At 38.4% G+C, this 17466-nt stretch overlaps 1 protein-coding gene across 1 annotated transcript in view; it reads right to left on the minus strand.

Moving 5' to 3' along the window:
- Window positions 1–17466, minus strand: part of ERMP1 (endoplasmic reticulum metallopeptidase 1) — a 47838-nt gene that overhangs the window by 14094 nt on the left and 16278 nt on the right. Inside the window, exons 5-10 of the mRNA XM_046664307.1 lie at window positions 10768–10914; window positions 10008–10100; window positions 8146–8358; window positions 6814–7034; window positions 3646–3820; window positions 3043–3233 (exon numbers count right to left, since the gene is read on the minus strand). Of these exons, the coding sequence (XP_046520263.1) occupies window positions 3043–3233; window positions 3646–3820; window positions 6814–7034; window positions 8146–8358; window positions 10008–10100; window positions 10768–10914 (1040 nt within the window). The remainder of the gene's footprint in view (window positions 1–3042; window positions 3234–3645; window positions 3821–6813; window positions 7035–8145; window positions 8359–10007; window positions 10101–10767; window positions 10915–17466) is intronic.

The raw sequence follows: 17466 nt of genomic DNA on the forward strand, positions 1-17466 counted from the left end.
TAACTGTACCAAACATCATGACATTAGGCTTTCATTAAAGAACCAGAAGTAAGCTTTTAAGCATAAGCAGGCCTATTTCAACAAAACTCAAGAGTTCTGCTCATAATGCTTGTATGGTATGTCAAGGTGCTGCTTCATCTAAAGGAGCATTAAGACGTACCTTCAAGACTGCCTGTGGACCTGCATATGAGGAACAACTGCAATACAAAGTCAGACTGCCCCTTTCAGTGCTGAGTGAGCCAACAATCAAGACAACAACACTGAACTCGAGCAGGAAAAGCAAGTGGCTCAGTCTCAAGGAGGGCATCCAGAAAATCCTAGCTATGCTTATATTAGCTTTTTACTTGTAATGAAATCACTGAATTAAAGTTGTTGAGGACACACATGACTCACAGATCCCTTAGGGGTTCCCCTCCAGGGTAATCTCCAGCAAAATAGTACTTATCTTAGGTCAAAGATCGGATGTTTTGACACTGTGAGCACAGAAATAAGAGAAAGCACCCAAAGACTTAAGGCAGTGAGTTATCAAAACAAAATTTGTTACCCTGTCTGTCCCTTTTTCCCCTCGCAGTCACAATATTTAAAATGTGGCTCCTTAGAACAGTAGCAAGTATCGTGCCAAGTAACGAACTTCCCCTCCACTGGAAGGCTGGTAAGTTTAGGTAGAGTCTTTCAGGTCAAAATCAAACCTCCCTGTCATAACGCTGTGGTTCCTGCCATTCTCAAGCCAGCTACTACCCAAAGTTTCCTAAAACCTCGGTTTAAGCTACAGTTGCTACATCCACATCCCCTCTTCTCCAAATCATGAAGCTCATCTTCCGCCTCTTCCACCCACCTTCTGGAAGACGTCTGGTAATGGTGACACGTGAAATGGCAATCACAGAGCAGAGGAGACGGAAGAAGAGGATGGCCTAAGCAACAATGCGTTTGGATTCCACTGTCGTAAATGTTACATCTTACAACCCTCTAGGTTCTAAAGCGGTACAAAATAAAATGAAGAGAAGCAGGAGAAGGGACTGTGACGTGCCCAACGTGTCCCGGCTGTTTCTCTGTTTCTCTCTGAGAGGCTCCTCCTGATCCCACTCCTGTCCGCAGTCTCACAGAACAGCCCCAGCACAGGATAACCACAGGAAACCTGGTAACTGAGCACCTGACAGGAATTTAATTGCTTTCTAGCAAATATATTTAATAAATCCCCAAGGACTGAAAGAAACACTCTCTGAAATATGCACGTGGTTCAGTTCTCCATTACCCAAGGAGAATGGGCTCACTCTGTTAACAAGCCATCATCACTGCTACACACAAATAAGAAAATAATGAAGACAGTGATAACTCACAGCATCAAAGAGCAGGGAAGCTATTTCACATTATAATAAAAACTAAATGAAGTCTCAAAGTATTCCAAGAGGCACTCTCCAAAGCTTTCCTAATAAAATATAACTTAGAAGATAATATACTTTAACCCTCTTTCTTATGCTTTCCAAGATTTCCATGCTTTGGGGTCATTTTCAATTTCCAAACTGAAGTTTTCAGGGTTCATTTTATCCCCTTCCATATGGAACAGGATTGAAATGTCCCACATTTTGATAATCTTTTATGAGCATCAATAGCTTTCATTCATTGACCATAATTTAAATACACTGGGGGGTCCAGTTCAAAATTTAACCAACTCTAGATCAGAACCTAATCTACATATGACAAATCTCCAACATCTTTAATCCTCACAACAGCAATCTATTAACAAGCACAGAGGATTTAAAGGCTTAATATTAAAACCAGAAGAAGTAAACCTTGAAAGCAACAAAGAACATTTCAGAATTCCATCAATCCTTGCAAATACCTGTAAGGCCGTAATCATTATATTAAAGGTAAAATGGCTAGAATGCTCAGATTTCTTTGAGGACTAGTACAGCTGACCTCAAACCACAGCGTGTGTAAGAACTGCTCTACAGGGCTATACTTGCAGTCACATATACAGCTACTTAGTGGCTGTTTAAGGGACTTCCATGGATAGTGCTGACCATCCATGCATGTGGGATTCTTACCTGCTGTCTCTAGATCCTCACCTCCCATGAAAGGCCCTTTCTATATCAACATGAAAAACTCACTATCATCCACACTGAGGAAAGAACTATAATAAAGTCATAACTACCTTTCTATTTAGTCCCCTAGCCTCAAATCTCAGAGTGTACCTAGGGGTATTCAGTAAGTACTTCCTATTCTTAGGAATTCCAATGAAAAGAACCACAAAACAAGGATTTGCCTCCTCTACAGGAGCCAGGCCTGAGTCCTGGAGAGTGCTGACACCATGCCAAGAGCAGAACTCTGCCTGGAGCTTGCTCTAACAAAGGGGTGTCTGGTTGTCAACTCTTCATCATGTCTCGTTCTCCCTCTGGAGAGTCCCAGGGAAAGGAAGCAGTGATGGCAAACGTAGGGCTCTCCATACAAGGGCAGAACACTGATACAGCAAAATGACAAGGCCGTTATACTCTTTCATTACTTGGTAGATGAACGCATATTTGGGTATCATAAGTGTATATCACTCAAGGAGACAGACTCAATTAATGAACTTTGCTGCACCAGCAGCGAGGAAGCTGAATGATAAGGGAAGAAGCCTCATCAGAATTAGTCTTCCTTCGTTAGCTCTAACAGCACTAATAAACTACCATTATTAACATTTGCCTCTAATTAAAGTTCAAAACACATGATTAGCAATCTTTCTAAAAATCTACCACCAAGCAAGCTCTACCAATTCTCGCTTGGTACGCATTCTATGAATTCACATTCAGGTAGTCTGAAAAGCAGTATAATCAGGGTATGTGGGAGCATAAGGAGATAAAAATAACAAAAACCCCACTCTACATTTTCTTACCATATCGATCCCACAATATGCACAGCCATTCACTATGTCTTTTGCTTAAGATTTTCTCAATAAAGTATAAGCAACACTATGTCATAGAATCTAGTATGGCTAAACTCATCACATATTTATATAAAAAATGAAGAAAGAAGAAAATTAAAAAAAAAATTTTTTTTCCTTACGAAATAGGAAGAGAGAATCATCGTACAACCAGCCAAAATGGAAGCCAGCACAACGTCAGGTGGAATTTCCGAACCACTCCTCCCAAGGATAGGGGTAAACATCTCAAATACCGCCCAGATGAGGTACAATGCATAAAGATAAGGAATAAACATCCCCAAAAGGTAAAAGGCAATAAATTTTCCTTGAGCACCTAGGGAAAAAGAGAAAGGAAACACACATCTCTGAAATTCTACAATGAGATACAGATTTTTATAGTGCTGAGGTACCTCGGCACCTAGAGGAAATTAGGTTAGATGTGTCTCCTGCCCTTTTGGGACTTGTTATCTGGTGAGATAAAATACTTTCACTCACAGAGGATAAAATACAAATAAGAATTAACAAAATACATAAGTAATATATTAGCATGTATTCATAAATGTGAGAATGGGATAGGGTATAAGGCATAAGATAAAAATCCGTGTGATCTGAAAATTAAAAAAACAAAACAGTAACGATTTAGAAAGCCCATCCAAAAAGATCAAAAAAAGAAATAGTCCCTGGAAGCCTTATCTTATGTATTTTAAGATATTTTCCCATTTATATCAAAACCAAAAATACCCTACCGTGCTGCTTAAAGCCCTTGTGCACGCAAAGCTTTGTGAGCAACGGGAACGCCACCCAGACAGCGCTGATAAAGGCCGAGCAAAGTCCTCGATAAGTGAGAGCTATGAGGAAACCACAGTGCACAAACAGCGAGACGTCAAAAAATACTTCTCCCAGGTACTGGCCACTGGCATTCTGAAAGAAAGAAAAAGACACAAGTGGTCTCATTCGGGGCCTACTCATAAAGATCTTCTACTGTCATGTAATTTCCGTGCTCAGAAGAGCTGCATTTTGTTTTAGCAGAATCTGTCCTTTAAACTCTAAAAGAAACAAAGCTAGCTCCTATTACGAAGCACTAAATTCACACTGCTGCACAGGAAAGGGAATTTAACCAGACAGTAAAAACATCACTACTTGCATAGAATCTGAGCTTTTCCTCCACTGGGCTACAAGTAACCTTTGGAAATGTTCTAAAATAGAAGAAAAGACTTCTAAAACACGTTCACCTCTGTAAGCTTTTCTATTTATGCAACTTCCAAAGAATTTCAAGCAAACTAGAGAAATGACCTGTGAAGAACAGTATGGGCTGCTGCAGTGCCACCGACCACACACCTGGAAAACTGCAGGACTTTACAGCACAGGGCCATATTTTTGCTTGATTTTTTTTGCTTGATTCCTGAGTCTTTTCTATCTCCTCTGGTCTTGTAGTGCACTTCTGCCCACGTCCTGGATTCCTGGTGCTTTCACATTATCAAATTTGATCTATATTTTTTGAACTTTGAAGTCTGAGGATTCTTGTGCAGCACCTTGAGTTCGTCAGAAGAAAGCTGTCATATGAACTTAATACATTTTAACATCTGCACCAGTGATTCCACTAATGTAAACATGAAAGTTATAAAGTGCAGAAATACCAAAATGGAAATAGATACACTTAAGTTTTTCTCTCCTCTGCCTTCTCATTTCTGTATAGCCCAGGGCATGTCTGTGATATGGGACCCTACTTTGAGAGCTCAAAAGAGTTTCAGTCACATGTTTTCAAAGTAAGTTAAAGTTCATTTGACAAACCCCCTTGGACAAAGAAAAACAGGCTATGGTCGTTAAATACTTAGATGTTCAACACAGTGTTAATCAAGAGACATCGTCTTTAAAAAGAAGAAAATAATTCTTAGGATTAAATTTGAAGCCGAACGTCACTGAGAAATTTAAAAACAAAGATCTCAACAATGAAGACTGTAATAACTGAAAATATGTTTTATATTAAGTTCCCAAATTGCACCCAAAGATCAAAGAAATATACCTCAAATCTAGTTCTCTTCTCCCCATCTCTATTGATCCCTCCCACCTCTGCCCGTTCCAATTCTATACACCGTGACCAGAGTTTTCATACTAAATCACAAATTCTCTCGCTCACTATCCTGCTTAGAAAATTTTAATGGTAGCCCCACTGATTTTTAGGGTCATGCTCCAACTTCGCCCTGGCCTACTTTTCCAGTGATTGTGCCACCACCTTGTCTTCAAGGTGTCTTTTTATTGACTGTGACCCACATGCATCTTGTACATTCCCACCTTTGACTGCCCATCAGGCTGTTCTGTCTGGCACACTTCTACTCATGCTTCAAAAGTCCAGTTCAAATGTCACCACCTCTTTCATGAAGGCTTCCTGACTTCCACAAACAAAATTCATCTCTTCTGGCCCTATATTCCTATAGCACTGTAAATATGTCACTCTATTTCACTTCATCCCAAGGTACTGTAATCACTGTGGTTTCCCTATCTTCCCAAATGAAACTGTGAGCTCCTCAAAGAAAGAGAGCACATCTTTATGAATCTGTGTATCACCAGGCCTTAGCATGGTACAAAGCCCACTGGATGCTCAAAGAATATTTGTGAAATGAAAAGGAAACACATTACGCTTTCCATTGTGCTTTCAGCCCAAAGTCTTATGATCGAACAACTGAAATTAGTCACAGTAAATGGAATTTTACTAAGCATTTCTATCTCTCCCTCCCCCACCCCGCCACATCAACAATAGTCAGCCACACTCTGGTTACACACCGTTGCACTAAGAATAAGCATGTGAAACTGAACCCCACGGTGTAATTCTTTTGGAATCTGAAGCCACTAAGATACAAGTATTAGCTCAACAATAAACAGATGGCTAACCTCAAAGAACCTTTCTTCAATAGAGCCTGCTAACATGGAAGGGCTCCTCAGACCACATTCCAGCATTACCTGAAACTGAGACCAAGCTTCAGGTACCAAAGACATCCTTTTGGAAGGATGCTGTAGTATAATCTTCCATGCCTCCATTCTAATCCCTAGCAGGACAAACTGAAAAAACAGGCGTACATTGGCTGTCTTGAAAATAATGGAGGTAAGAAAGATTTTCCCTTTAACTCAGAAAATCAGAAAACCATGGCTTGCTCTCTCACTGTAATTTATTTTTAGTCCTATTATTTCATAACCCTAATTCCTAATTTTATTTTTACCAAACAAATCTATACAGTTGAAACCATAACAATATGGCAATATTCTCTAAATCAGCATAAATCATTTTGGAACTCTACCTCCCTTCCCTCTTTTTTCCTTAGCAATGTGTCTCTAACCCCCATACAAATATGCGTGCTGTCATAATCTGCATCAACAACATACAGGTTTAAAAAAAAAAGTGAAGGAAATTACAGAGAAAACTTTAAGTGCAGCTCTAAGTGCAACATTCTTTAAGTGCAACAAGCTTAGGGCAGCAACTACGTACTGTGTGTTAGTGCTATTTGTCAAACACACCCCAGTACAGGGGATAATGAACAAAACCACCCCGGCCCTCAGGGAGCTGACCGTCCAGTAGAGAACAGAGCGATTCAAACATGAATAATTAGGTGAGCCCTGGGAGGGCCGGTAGATTCAAAAGCATAGTTACAAAAACTGCAGCAGATTCAGCAGAGGCAGAAGGCTGTCACCACCACCCCAAACACTGTTTATAGCTTTACAGCCACATTTAAAGTCTGCAACGAAACCCTCAGAATAAGAAACTTTCCAGAAAATTAACACGCTTCTGGGAGCCAGTTTCCTATAACCATGAAAAACAACGGTTTATAGCTCAAAAGGCCAAATACAATGAATCCCACTTGAGTTTGTCTTCAATCCTTGAAGGTAGCAAAAAGAAATCAATAAATATGCCTATCACTTACCACAAAATAAAATCTTTTTGCGAGGGTATGTATGAATATTATTTTGGCTACAGCTGCAGTTCCATACAGACAAACGGAGACATAGAAGTGGTTATACCATGAGAGAGACTGTCCGATAAGAGAGATGAACACTGCTATAATGAGGACAGTAACCAGGCTAGTGAACCAGCTTATCAGAGTGATGCCAAGTCCACAGAAGAAGTCCTTCGTGTAGTTAGCAGCTAATGAGAAAACACAAAGTGGAGAGCACCATCTTTATCAAATCAATTTCATAACCAGTCAGTAGGGTTTAATGGGAAAATGTTAAAAAATTCACCATTGTCATTGAAAAGTACTGAAATGTCCTAGGGGTAGGGTTTGTTAAACACTGGAACAGGAAAGGTATCGATGAATAATATTCAAGTAACATTTACTAAGAGTCTGTGGGCACTGAAGACTCAAAAGAGAGAAGTCTTCCAGGAATAGTTCAGATATATTCCTGACTAGGGAAATGGGCCGTCTTAATCTTCATCACCTTTGGGATGCCGTGTATATCAAACTATCAGCAAGAATGGGAGGCAAAATTCCATATAAAGTCTTGCCAAAAGGAGCTAACATAGGAAGAGAAGGAGCATGGGAAAATAACTGGTGATAAAGGATTATTTAAATTGCTGCTAAATATTTTATCTTTTAACAGCACATACCAACTTACACTACAAAACATTTCAAGTAGAAGGAGACCAATTTAACCAGAAGCAGTTCTTTCATACTTCAGAACAGTGTGCTACTACTGGTCTGTAATGTGAGTAAGACTTTAATGGGACTTTTCACTAAAAGCCAATCTGTACAAACCAGTTTCTATGTGGTACTTTTTTTTTTTTTTGAGGAAGATTAGCCCTGAACTAACTGCTGCCAATCCTCCTCTTTTTGCTGAGGAAGACTGGCCCTGAGCTAACATCCATGCCCATCTTCCTCTGCTTTATATGTGGGACACCTACCACAGCATGGCTTTTGCCAAGCGGTGCCATGTCCGCACCCGGGGTCCGAACTGGCGAACGCCGGGATGCCAAAGTGGAACATGTGCACTTAACCACTGTGCCACCGGGCCGGCCCCCATCTATGTAGTACTTCCATGGAGTGCATAAGTTCATCAAAATTGCCTGCTTTACCAAGACTAAAAGTATAATGAGCATATGAATCTCATATTCATTTAGAAATTTCTTACAATATAAATCAAATGTTATTTTTCTTAAGATTTTTAACTTCTTGGAAAGATATAAGCAAACTGATTTAAAAACTTCAGGCAAATTCTATACCCATGCCAGTATTGCGGTTTTAAAGGAAAATACTTACTCTTATGTTTGGGCTGCAAAAATTTTTTGCCCAGGTACAAAACAACAGCCATTACCACCATGTAGTTAATTATTGAGCCAACACGAGAGGGGTAGGCAATGACAAATAAGCCAAACACATCAAAGAAGACCATGTTTCCATGTCGATATTTAGAAGAAGTGGCCAACATATCAGATGTAGCTAGATATTTAAGAACTGCTAAAATGTTGTCACCTATTAATAAAAAGATAACAAAGTTGAATAAACCATCCAGTGTTTAGTAAAGTAATACCTAGAAAGAATGTGAACAGAAATAGTTTCTACTATCCTACTGCTCTCCTACTTTTCTTACTAAATTTCTCAAATAAGGTCCACACCCCATATTCTGTTTCCTCTCCACTTAGAAACCCAGCCAAACAGCCTTCATCCTTTCCCTTCTATTAGAACTATTCTCCGATCAATGGTGCCCTCACTGTTGACAAACCCAAAGGCTGTTTCCTAGTCCCTATTCATTTAATATACATTTAATGTAGCAGACACTGCTCTACTCACCAGAAACTCAGTGCTGACCCAAGAGACAAAGGCCTCTCATGAAGCTCACAGACACCGAACAAGCCATTACAGGTGTGTTAAGAATTAATAAGGAATGTCAATTATAGCTCAATTAAAAAAAAGAATTAATAAGGAGAGGTATTAAAGTCCCCTTGGAACATATCAGGGGAGACTGATAGAGTTTGAGAAGTCAGGGAAGCATTCCTGAGGAAGCAGTATTTATAGCTAAAGGATGAACAGGAAGCTAGCTGCAATGGGGGAGACCGTCCAGACTGAGAGAACTGTGTAGATGAAGATCTTGAGGAGGGAAAGTTCCAAATACAGGCAAGAAAGTCCGGAATGAGGAGAGAGTATTCAGCAATGAAGCTGGAAAGCGGGGAAGTGCTTATCAGGCAGAACCTGGCACATCAGAGGTCTATAATGACTATTTGTTATCAATGAATGAATGAATGAGTTTGAGCTTCAACAAAGGAGCACTAAGAAGCCTTGAATAATTGGCATTTCTTCCTGCTGCTCATCCCATCCTTCTCTCTTCTTTTCACTTAAGACACCACACTGTCTTCCAGAGGGCTTTCTTTCATTGGCTTCTCTATCTGCCTTAAAATGTGTTTTCCCCAAAGCTCAGGTTTAGTCCTCCACCTTTGGTTCATTCTTTCAAAAAACATTTCCATTCTCCATACTTTTGTGGTTTTCTCTATGCCTTTAATTCCTAAACCCATATACACAGTTCTGCCAAGAACTCTAACACTGTATCTATCTTTTCATCTAGTTCACAGACCCCCTCCATCTAATATGTCTGACAGAGTTCATGGTCTCCTTCCCTCTCTATCACTGCTCTGGATGAGGGTTGCCTTTTCACATCCACATATGGTCAATGGCATAATCTTTCCCCAGCCAGCCAGGCTTTATACTTTGCAATCATCTTTGCTGCCATCCATCTGATTCATCCCTTTATCTAACCTGTCAAGTCTTGTGGAATTTACCTTCAAAGTGTATCTAATTTTCCATGCCTCCCCTTTCATTTCTACTTTTTGTCAACACCACAGTCTAGGGTCCTCATTATTCCAGACTTAAATTGCTGTTGGAACAGCCCTGACTCGGCTTCTTCTCCCTTTCCAATTCCTCACAATAAATAGTCTTATGTTCCTAATTGTTAAACTAGATTTCAAAGCTAAAATTCAAACCCTCTTCTCTCTAGCTCCAAAGCCCCAGCTCATTCACACCATACATTAGCCTCCCTAATGCACAGGCCACGGACTATTTACAGATCTATAGGTAATCCCTAACCTTCCATCTTGCCATATATCAAAAGTCAAAATGAGAATACCAACCTGCTCTCTGAATGGAATCTGTTAGAATTCTGTCCGCTGTGTCGTACTTGGTGTGATAAATGTATCCATTCTCAATAAAAGCTAAGTCTATTCCTAAGACATACAGGGGGAAAAAAAAGTCATTTTGTTTTAAAGATCAACCTTGCTTTAGGCCTATTTGTTTAATGTATCAACTTCCTAAAAGACAGAATGCCAAAGCCAGGGCATGATTGCTTTGTTACATTTATGAACAAATGATGTAAACGCTCTTCTAATGTTTTACAAAATCTATAGCTATGGTACATAATTCAATTCACAAGGACTGAGGAAGTGCACTGCTGCACAGGGAGGCATTAAGAGTCACACGGCAAGGAGCAGAAACACTGAGCTTGAGAAGTCATCAAAACTTTGCCATCTACATCCTTGCCAGGCCAGAGCCAAATTTTTACTTCAAATAAGCTGTACAAGCTGCCAAGGGAGTTGGCAAAGCAAGATAACAGCGAAAGTCAAAGACCTTGTCTTTTGGAAATGAAGTGCTAAACAGTTCTCCCCTGTTCTGCCACACTGGGGCAAGATGACGTATTTTAACAAAGGCAAGCATTTAAATTAGACTGGAGTTCAAAAGAAGAGGAAAACACTAGGAACTCGTGAGTCAGAACATACCGCTCTCTCACAGAGAACACGCTCTCAGAAAAGGCTGTTTACTCACAAATTCCAAAAAGTCTAACTCGCTTTTGATTAATCACTGTCACACTATAACCCATAACAATTAACAAAATACCTGGAATGTTCCCAAAATCCCTGTAGATACGGAAGTCAGTATCTGAAGGAATGATTCCACTCTGAAAAACCTCCTGAGCCACCACAGAAGCAAAAGGGTGTTTAGCTGCTGAAACGTAAGCTTGGACCAACCATGGATTTTCAGGACCTGAAATGAAACACAACAATACAAGGTTAATCCGCTAATTTTTTTAAAATACTAATTTTTTAACAGACTTAAAATAGTTACTGTGGTAGTTTGGGGAGACAGCTCCAGAGTTTGATTTTTTAAGGCTTTTCCTCCGAACATTTCTTTGATAACGTGTATGGCTTTTAGAATGAAAAATAATCTTTCAGAAAACAAAATTATGTTTAATTATAGAATGAAAGCACTATAAAAAGTTTAAGTTTATAATGAAAAATCACTCATAAGTCCATCATCCTAAGATAACTACTATCATGTTTTTTTTTTAAAGATTGGCACCTGAGCTAACAACTGTTGCCAATTTTTTTTCCCCCTGCTTTTTTCTCCCCATATGCCCCCAGTACACAGCTGTATATCCTACCTGTGGGTCCTTCTAGTTGTGGCATGTGGGACGCCGCCTCAGCATGGCCTAATTAGCAGCGCCATGTCCACGCCCAGGATCCAAACCCTGGGCTGCCAAAGTGGAGCTCGCAGACTTAACTACTCGGCCACAGGGCCGGCCCCACTATTATCATTTTTATATCTTCGATTTTCTTACAAATGTATGATTGTGTGTACACAGCTGTACTCAGAGTATATATACTCTGTACATTGTTCTTTCACTTAATATCATATTAAATGCATTTTCCTATGTTGCTAGATACTACAAAGATCATTTTAATAACTGTACAACATTTCACTATAACATTTCACTGAATATACTGTAAAGCTCTTTATTACTAATGCTTATAATTTTTTATCCTTACTAATAATTCTGCATTAACATCTTCATACATACACAGCTTTTTCCAAATGTGGGAGCTTTGTCTTTAGGATAGTTAGATAAATTGTATTATTGCTCCCAATTATTCACTCCTCCCTCCCATGTAACTTGTAATGCCTCCCTGTGGAAGTAGCACATACACTTCCTCACCCTGTTAACTGCGGGCTCGGCCACATGAATCACTTTGGCCAACAGATTGTGAAAGGGAGACACAAGAACCTCAACGAAGAAGACTTTTAGGAAACATCACATGGTCCATCCCTCTCAATAACTCTGACCCTGAGATCAATACATCCTTTATGAGGCCTCCTTCTTCAGCCTGGATCCCCAAAATAAATAAGACACATGGAACACAATAACCATGGAATATAACTACAGTTATCCAGGAACCACAATGTAATGTGAGCAAGAAGTAAGGCTTTGCTGTTGTAACCCACTGAGATTCAGGGGTGGTTACAACAAAATTTAGCAAAAAGTTGACTGATATCGAGAGATCGAGTAACTGTACTTCAGGAAATCTAAGAATATTAACATTTTTATACCTTTATAAACAGATAATCAAATTGCTTTCCTACAGAAAAAATGACCAGGAAAAAATAAAATATTAAACAAAAAAGGGGGAGCTGGCCCCATGGCCGAGTAGTTAAGTTTGCACACTCTGATTCAGCAGCCGAAGGTTTTGATGGTTTGGATCCTGGGCACGGACATGGCACCATTCATCAAGCCATGTTGAGGAGGCATCCCACATGCCACAACTAGAAGGACCCACAACTAAAAATACACAGCTATGTACCGGGGGACTTTGGGAGAAATAGGAAAAAATAAAGTCTTTTTAAAAATGACCATAGAAGGGCTGGAGGGATAGAGAAACATTATAGAACCAGATACCCAGGTGACCCAGATACTGGAGTTACCAGACACAGATTTTAAAATAACTATGATTAACATGTCCTAAAACACAGATGATAGCAAGAATTTTACCAGACAAGTAAAATCTATTAAAAAAAGTCAAATGAAAACCGTAGAACTGAGAAACATAATAACTGATGTTAAGAATTTTAATAGGGTCAGCCTGGTGGCTCAGCAGTTAAGTGCGCACATTCCGCTTCGGCAGCCCGGGGTTCCCTGGTTCAGATCCCGGGTGTGGACAGAGCACCACTTGGCAAGCTATGCTGTGGCAGGCGTCCCACATATAAAATAGAGGAAGATGGATGTTAGCTCAGGGCCAGTCTTCCTCACTAAAAAGAGGAGGGTTGGCAGCAGATGTTAGCTCAGTGATAATCGTCCTCAAAAAAAAAAAAAAAAGAATTTTAATAGATGGTTTAATACAAGGTTAAACACAGCAGAAGAAAGGATTATAGATCAACAAAATTAAAGTAGAAAAAGGAAAAGGATGGAAAATATAGAAATGTGTAGAAGAGACATATGGGATATAGTGAAAAGGTCTAACATATAAGTAACGGGAGTCCCAAAAGAAGAGACAGATGGAGCAGAAGCAATGTTTAAAGAGGTGATAGCCAATAATTTTCCAAAACACAAGAAAACATCAAGCTGTGAATTTAAAAGCTCTACAAACCCTAAACAGGATAAATATAAAGAAAAAACAAACTTAGCACCAAGATCTTTGCTTCTAAATACCATTATCAACTAAAAGGACCAGGTCTCCTTAGAGAAATAGTTAATTCCAGATCCGGGGCCAGAAAGTGCTCAAAGGAACATGTCAGAGACATGTCAAAAGGACTCAGGCACCAGTTGAAGGGGCTGCCACTGGCCCAAATTGGGACACTTCATGCATCAAAATGATAATAACAGAATATATAACTCATAAAATAAAAACACACGAAACACTGAAATACATACTCAATGGAGAATAGAAAGCCTTCCTTCTAGCAGAATTCCAAACATTAACTATAGATGGAATCATGGAGCTAGAAAACTAGGATCAAAGTTTTATGAGAAATGAGAGATTTTCATAGCCTCAAAGTACCTATTACAAAGGGGAAAATAGTAACTTTACAAAGTAGAAAAACTTGACAAATACTGTCATCAAATGATCTAAAGTTAATATCATCAGTAATCAGACAGACATTATGTGCCCCCTAATGTGATGCAGTGAAAAGGACACAAATGTAAAAGCAAAAAGAAAAACAAAGGTGGGGAAACACAGATTACCAAACCTTATCACGTTAAAATATTATTATTAAATAATAAAATTTGATTAATAATTATAATAATTACAATTATTGTATAATTAATTGTAATAGTACAATTAGATATTAATAATTAAAATTATACTATTAAGGTATTATTAAAACCATACTGAAAAAACAGGTAAAGCAACACTATAAAGGTAAGAAAGTGTCATAAAAATCAGGATAAGATTAGAAGGAAGGAGTTGTACTTGAGAAGGGGCAGCTGGAAAACTTCTGAAAGGGTGTAGCAAAAGTCTATCTTTCATGAGTGAGATTAGAGGGGTAGCCACCTTACAATAATTAAGTTTACACTTTCATATTTTTTAAAAGTGTGTTATATAATGGATTGTGATATATCTAATAAAACACGACAATTAAATGCTATGTTTGATCTTGGATTGGAACTCAGATTAAAAAATAAAATACAACTAACTATGACATTATTAGAACAATCGGAGAAATTTGAATATGCACTATTAGCTAATAGTTTTATATTAATGGAATATTTTTGGAGTGTGATAAATGTACTGTTATGAAGGAATATATCCTTGTTCTCTCTCTACTGTGACAATTATGTTGAGATTATCAATTGAGATCATTTTTCTCCTTTATTCTGATAATGTGGTGAATTACATAACTCGATCTTCAAATATTAAGCCATCTTCATTTACCATTCAGTACAGATGCATGATATAAAATCAATATACAAAAATTAGTTGGATTTCTATACACTAATAATGAACTGTCTGAACTGTCAAAAGAGAAATTAGGAAGACAACTCCATTTATAATTTCATCAAAAAGAATAAAATACCTGTGAATAAATTTAATCAGGGAGGTGAAAGATCTGTATACCGAAAACTCTAAGACACTGATGAGAGAAATTAAAGATGACACAAATAAATGGAAAGATATTCTGTGCTCATGGATTGGAAGAATTAATATTGTTAAAATGTCCATACTACCCAAAGCAATCTACAGATTCAATGCAATCCCTATCAAAATTCCAATGGCATTTTTCACAGAAATAGAAAAAAACAACCCTAAAATTTGTATGGAGCCACAAAAGACCCTGAATAGCCAAAGCTATCTTGAGAACGAAGAACAAAGCTGGAAGCATCATGTTTCCTGATTTTGAACTATACTACAAAGCTATAATAATCAAAACAGCATGGTATTGGCATAAAAACAGACACATAGATCAAAGGAACAGAACAGAGAGCCCAGAAATAAACCCATACAATACACGGACAGCTAATTTTTGACAAAGAAGCCAAGAATATACACTGGGGAAAGGACAGTCTCTTCAATAAATGGTGCCAGGAAAACTGGACAGCCACACACAAAAGAATGAAACTGGACCACTATCTAACACCATACACAAAAATTAACTTAAAATGGATTAAAGATCTGAACATAAGGCCTGAAACCATAAAACTCTTAGAAGAAAACATAGGTGGTAAGCTCCTTGGCACAGGTCTTGACAACGATTTTTTGGATTTGACACCACAAGCAAAGGCCATAAAAGCAAAAACAAATAAATGGGAATACATCAAACTAAAAAGCATTTCCACAGCAAAGGAAACAATCAACAAAATCAAAAGACAACCTACTGAACAGGACAAAATATTTGCCAATCATATGTCTGATAAAGGGTTAATATCCAAAATATATAAAGAACTCATACAGCTCAACAGCATAAAAACAAACAACCCAATTAAAAAATAGGCAGAGGATCTGAATAGACATTTTTCCAGAGAGGACATACAGATGGCCAACAGGTACATGAAAAGATGCTGAATGTCATTAATCACCAGGGGAAATGCAAATCAAAACCACAATGAGATTGTCATCTCACATGTGTCAGAATGGCTATTACAAAAAAAAGAAAAAAGAAGTAAGTGTCGGCAACGATGTGGAGAAAAGAGAACCCTTGTGCACAGTTGGTGGGAATGTAAACTGGTGCAGCCACTATGGAAAACAGTACGGAGGTTCCTCAAAAAATTAAAAATAGAACTACCCTATAATCCAGCTATCCCACTGCTGGGTATTTATCCGAAGGAAACAAAAACACTGAACTCGAAAAGATACCTCACCCCCTTGTTCACTGCAGCATTAGTAACAACAGCCAAGACATGGGAGCAAGCTAAGTATCCATCAATGAAAGAATGGATAAAGAAAATGTGGTACGTATACAGAATGGGGTATTATTCAGCCATAAAAAAGAAGGGAATCTTGCCATTGGTGACAGCATCAGATGGACCTTAAGGGCATTATGCTAAGTGAAATAAGTCAGACAGTGAAAGACAAATTCTGTATGGTCTCACCTATATATGAAATCTAAAAAACTAAACTAAACTCAAACTCACAGATAGAACAGATTAGTGGTTGCCAGAGGTGGGGGATATGGGGTGGGTGAAATGGGTGAAGATAGACAAAAGGTACAAACTTCCAGTCATAAAATAAATAAGTCCTGGGGAGTACAGCATGGTGACTATAGTTAATAATACTGTATTACATATTTGAAAATTGCTAAGAAAATAGATCCTAAAAGTTCTCATTACAAGAAAAAAGTTGTATCTAAGTATGGTGACAGAAGTTAACTAGACTTACTGTGGTCATGATTTTGCAATACAGTCATGCGTCACTTAATGATAGAGACATACTCTGAGAAACGCATCATTAGGCGATTTCATCATTACGTGAACATCACGGAGTGTACTCACACAAACCTAGATAGCCTACTACACACCTACGCTATATGGTATAGGCTTTTGCTCCTAGGCTACAAACCTGTACAGCATGTTACTGTGCTGAAAACTACAGGCAATCATAACACAATGCTATTTGTGTTTCTAAACACAGAAAAGGTACAGTAAAACTATGATATAAAAGATGAAAAATGGTACATTTGTATAGGGCACTTACATGAATGGAGCTTTGAGGACAGGAAGTTGCTGTTGGTGAGTCAGTGAGTGAGTGGGGAGTGAATGTGACGGCCCAGGACATGACTGTGCACTCCTGTAGACTTTACAAACACTGCACACTTACGCTGCACTAAATTTATTAAAAAATTATTTTTTTCTTCAGGAATAAATTAACCTTAGCTTACTGTAACTTTTTCACTTTATAAACTTTTTTTAAACTTTTTGACTCCTTTTGTAATAATTTAGCTTAAAATACAAACACATTGTAGTGCTATACAAAAATATTTTTTCTTTGTACTCTTATTGTTTAAGCTTTTTTCTATTAAAAAAAATATTTATTTTTCTTAAACCTTTTTATTAAAAACTAAGACACAAACACACACATTAGCCTAGGCCCAGACAGGGTCAGGATCATCAATATCACTGTCTTCCACCTCCACATCTTGTCCCACTGGAAGGTCGTCAGGGGCAATAACATACATGGCGCTGTCATCTCTTACGATAACAATGCCTTCTTCTGGAACACCTCCTAAAGGACCTGCCTGAGGCTCTTCTTCAGGAGGTGTCAATCTTTTCAGAAATATGTCCATGGTGGTTTGCTTGGTTTACTTTTTTCATCATAGATTTGCTTGTAA

Source organism: Equus quagga, chromosome 6, assembly GCF_021613505.1.
Source record: "Equus quagga isolate Etosha38 chromosome 6, UCLA_HA_Equagga_1.0, whole genome shotgun sequence".
NCBI lineage: Eukaryota > Metazoa > Chordata > Mammalia > Perissodactyla > Equidae > Equus > Equus quagga.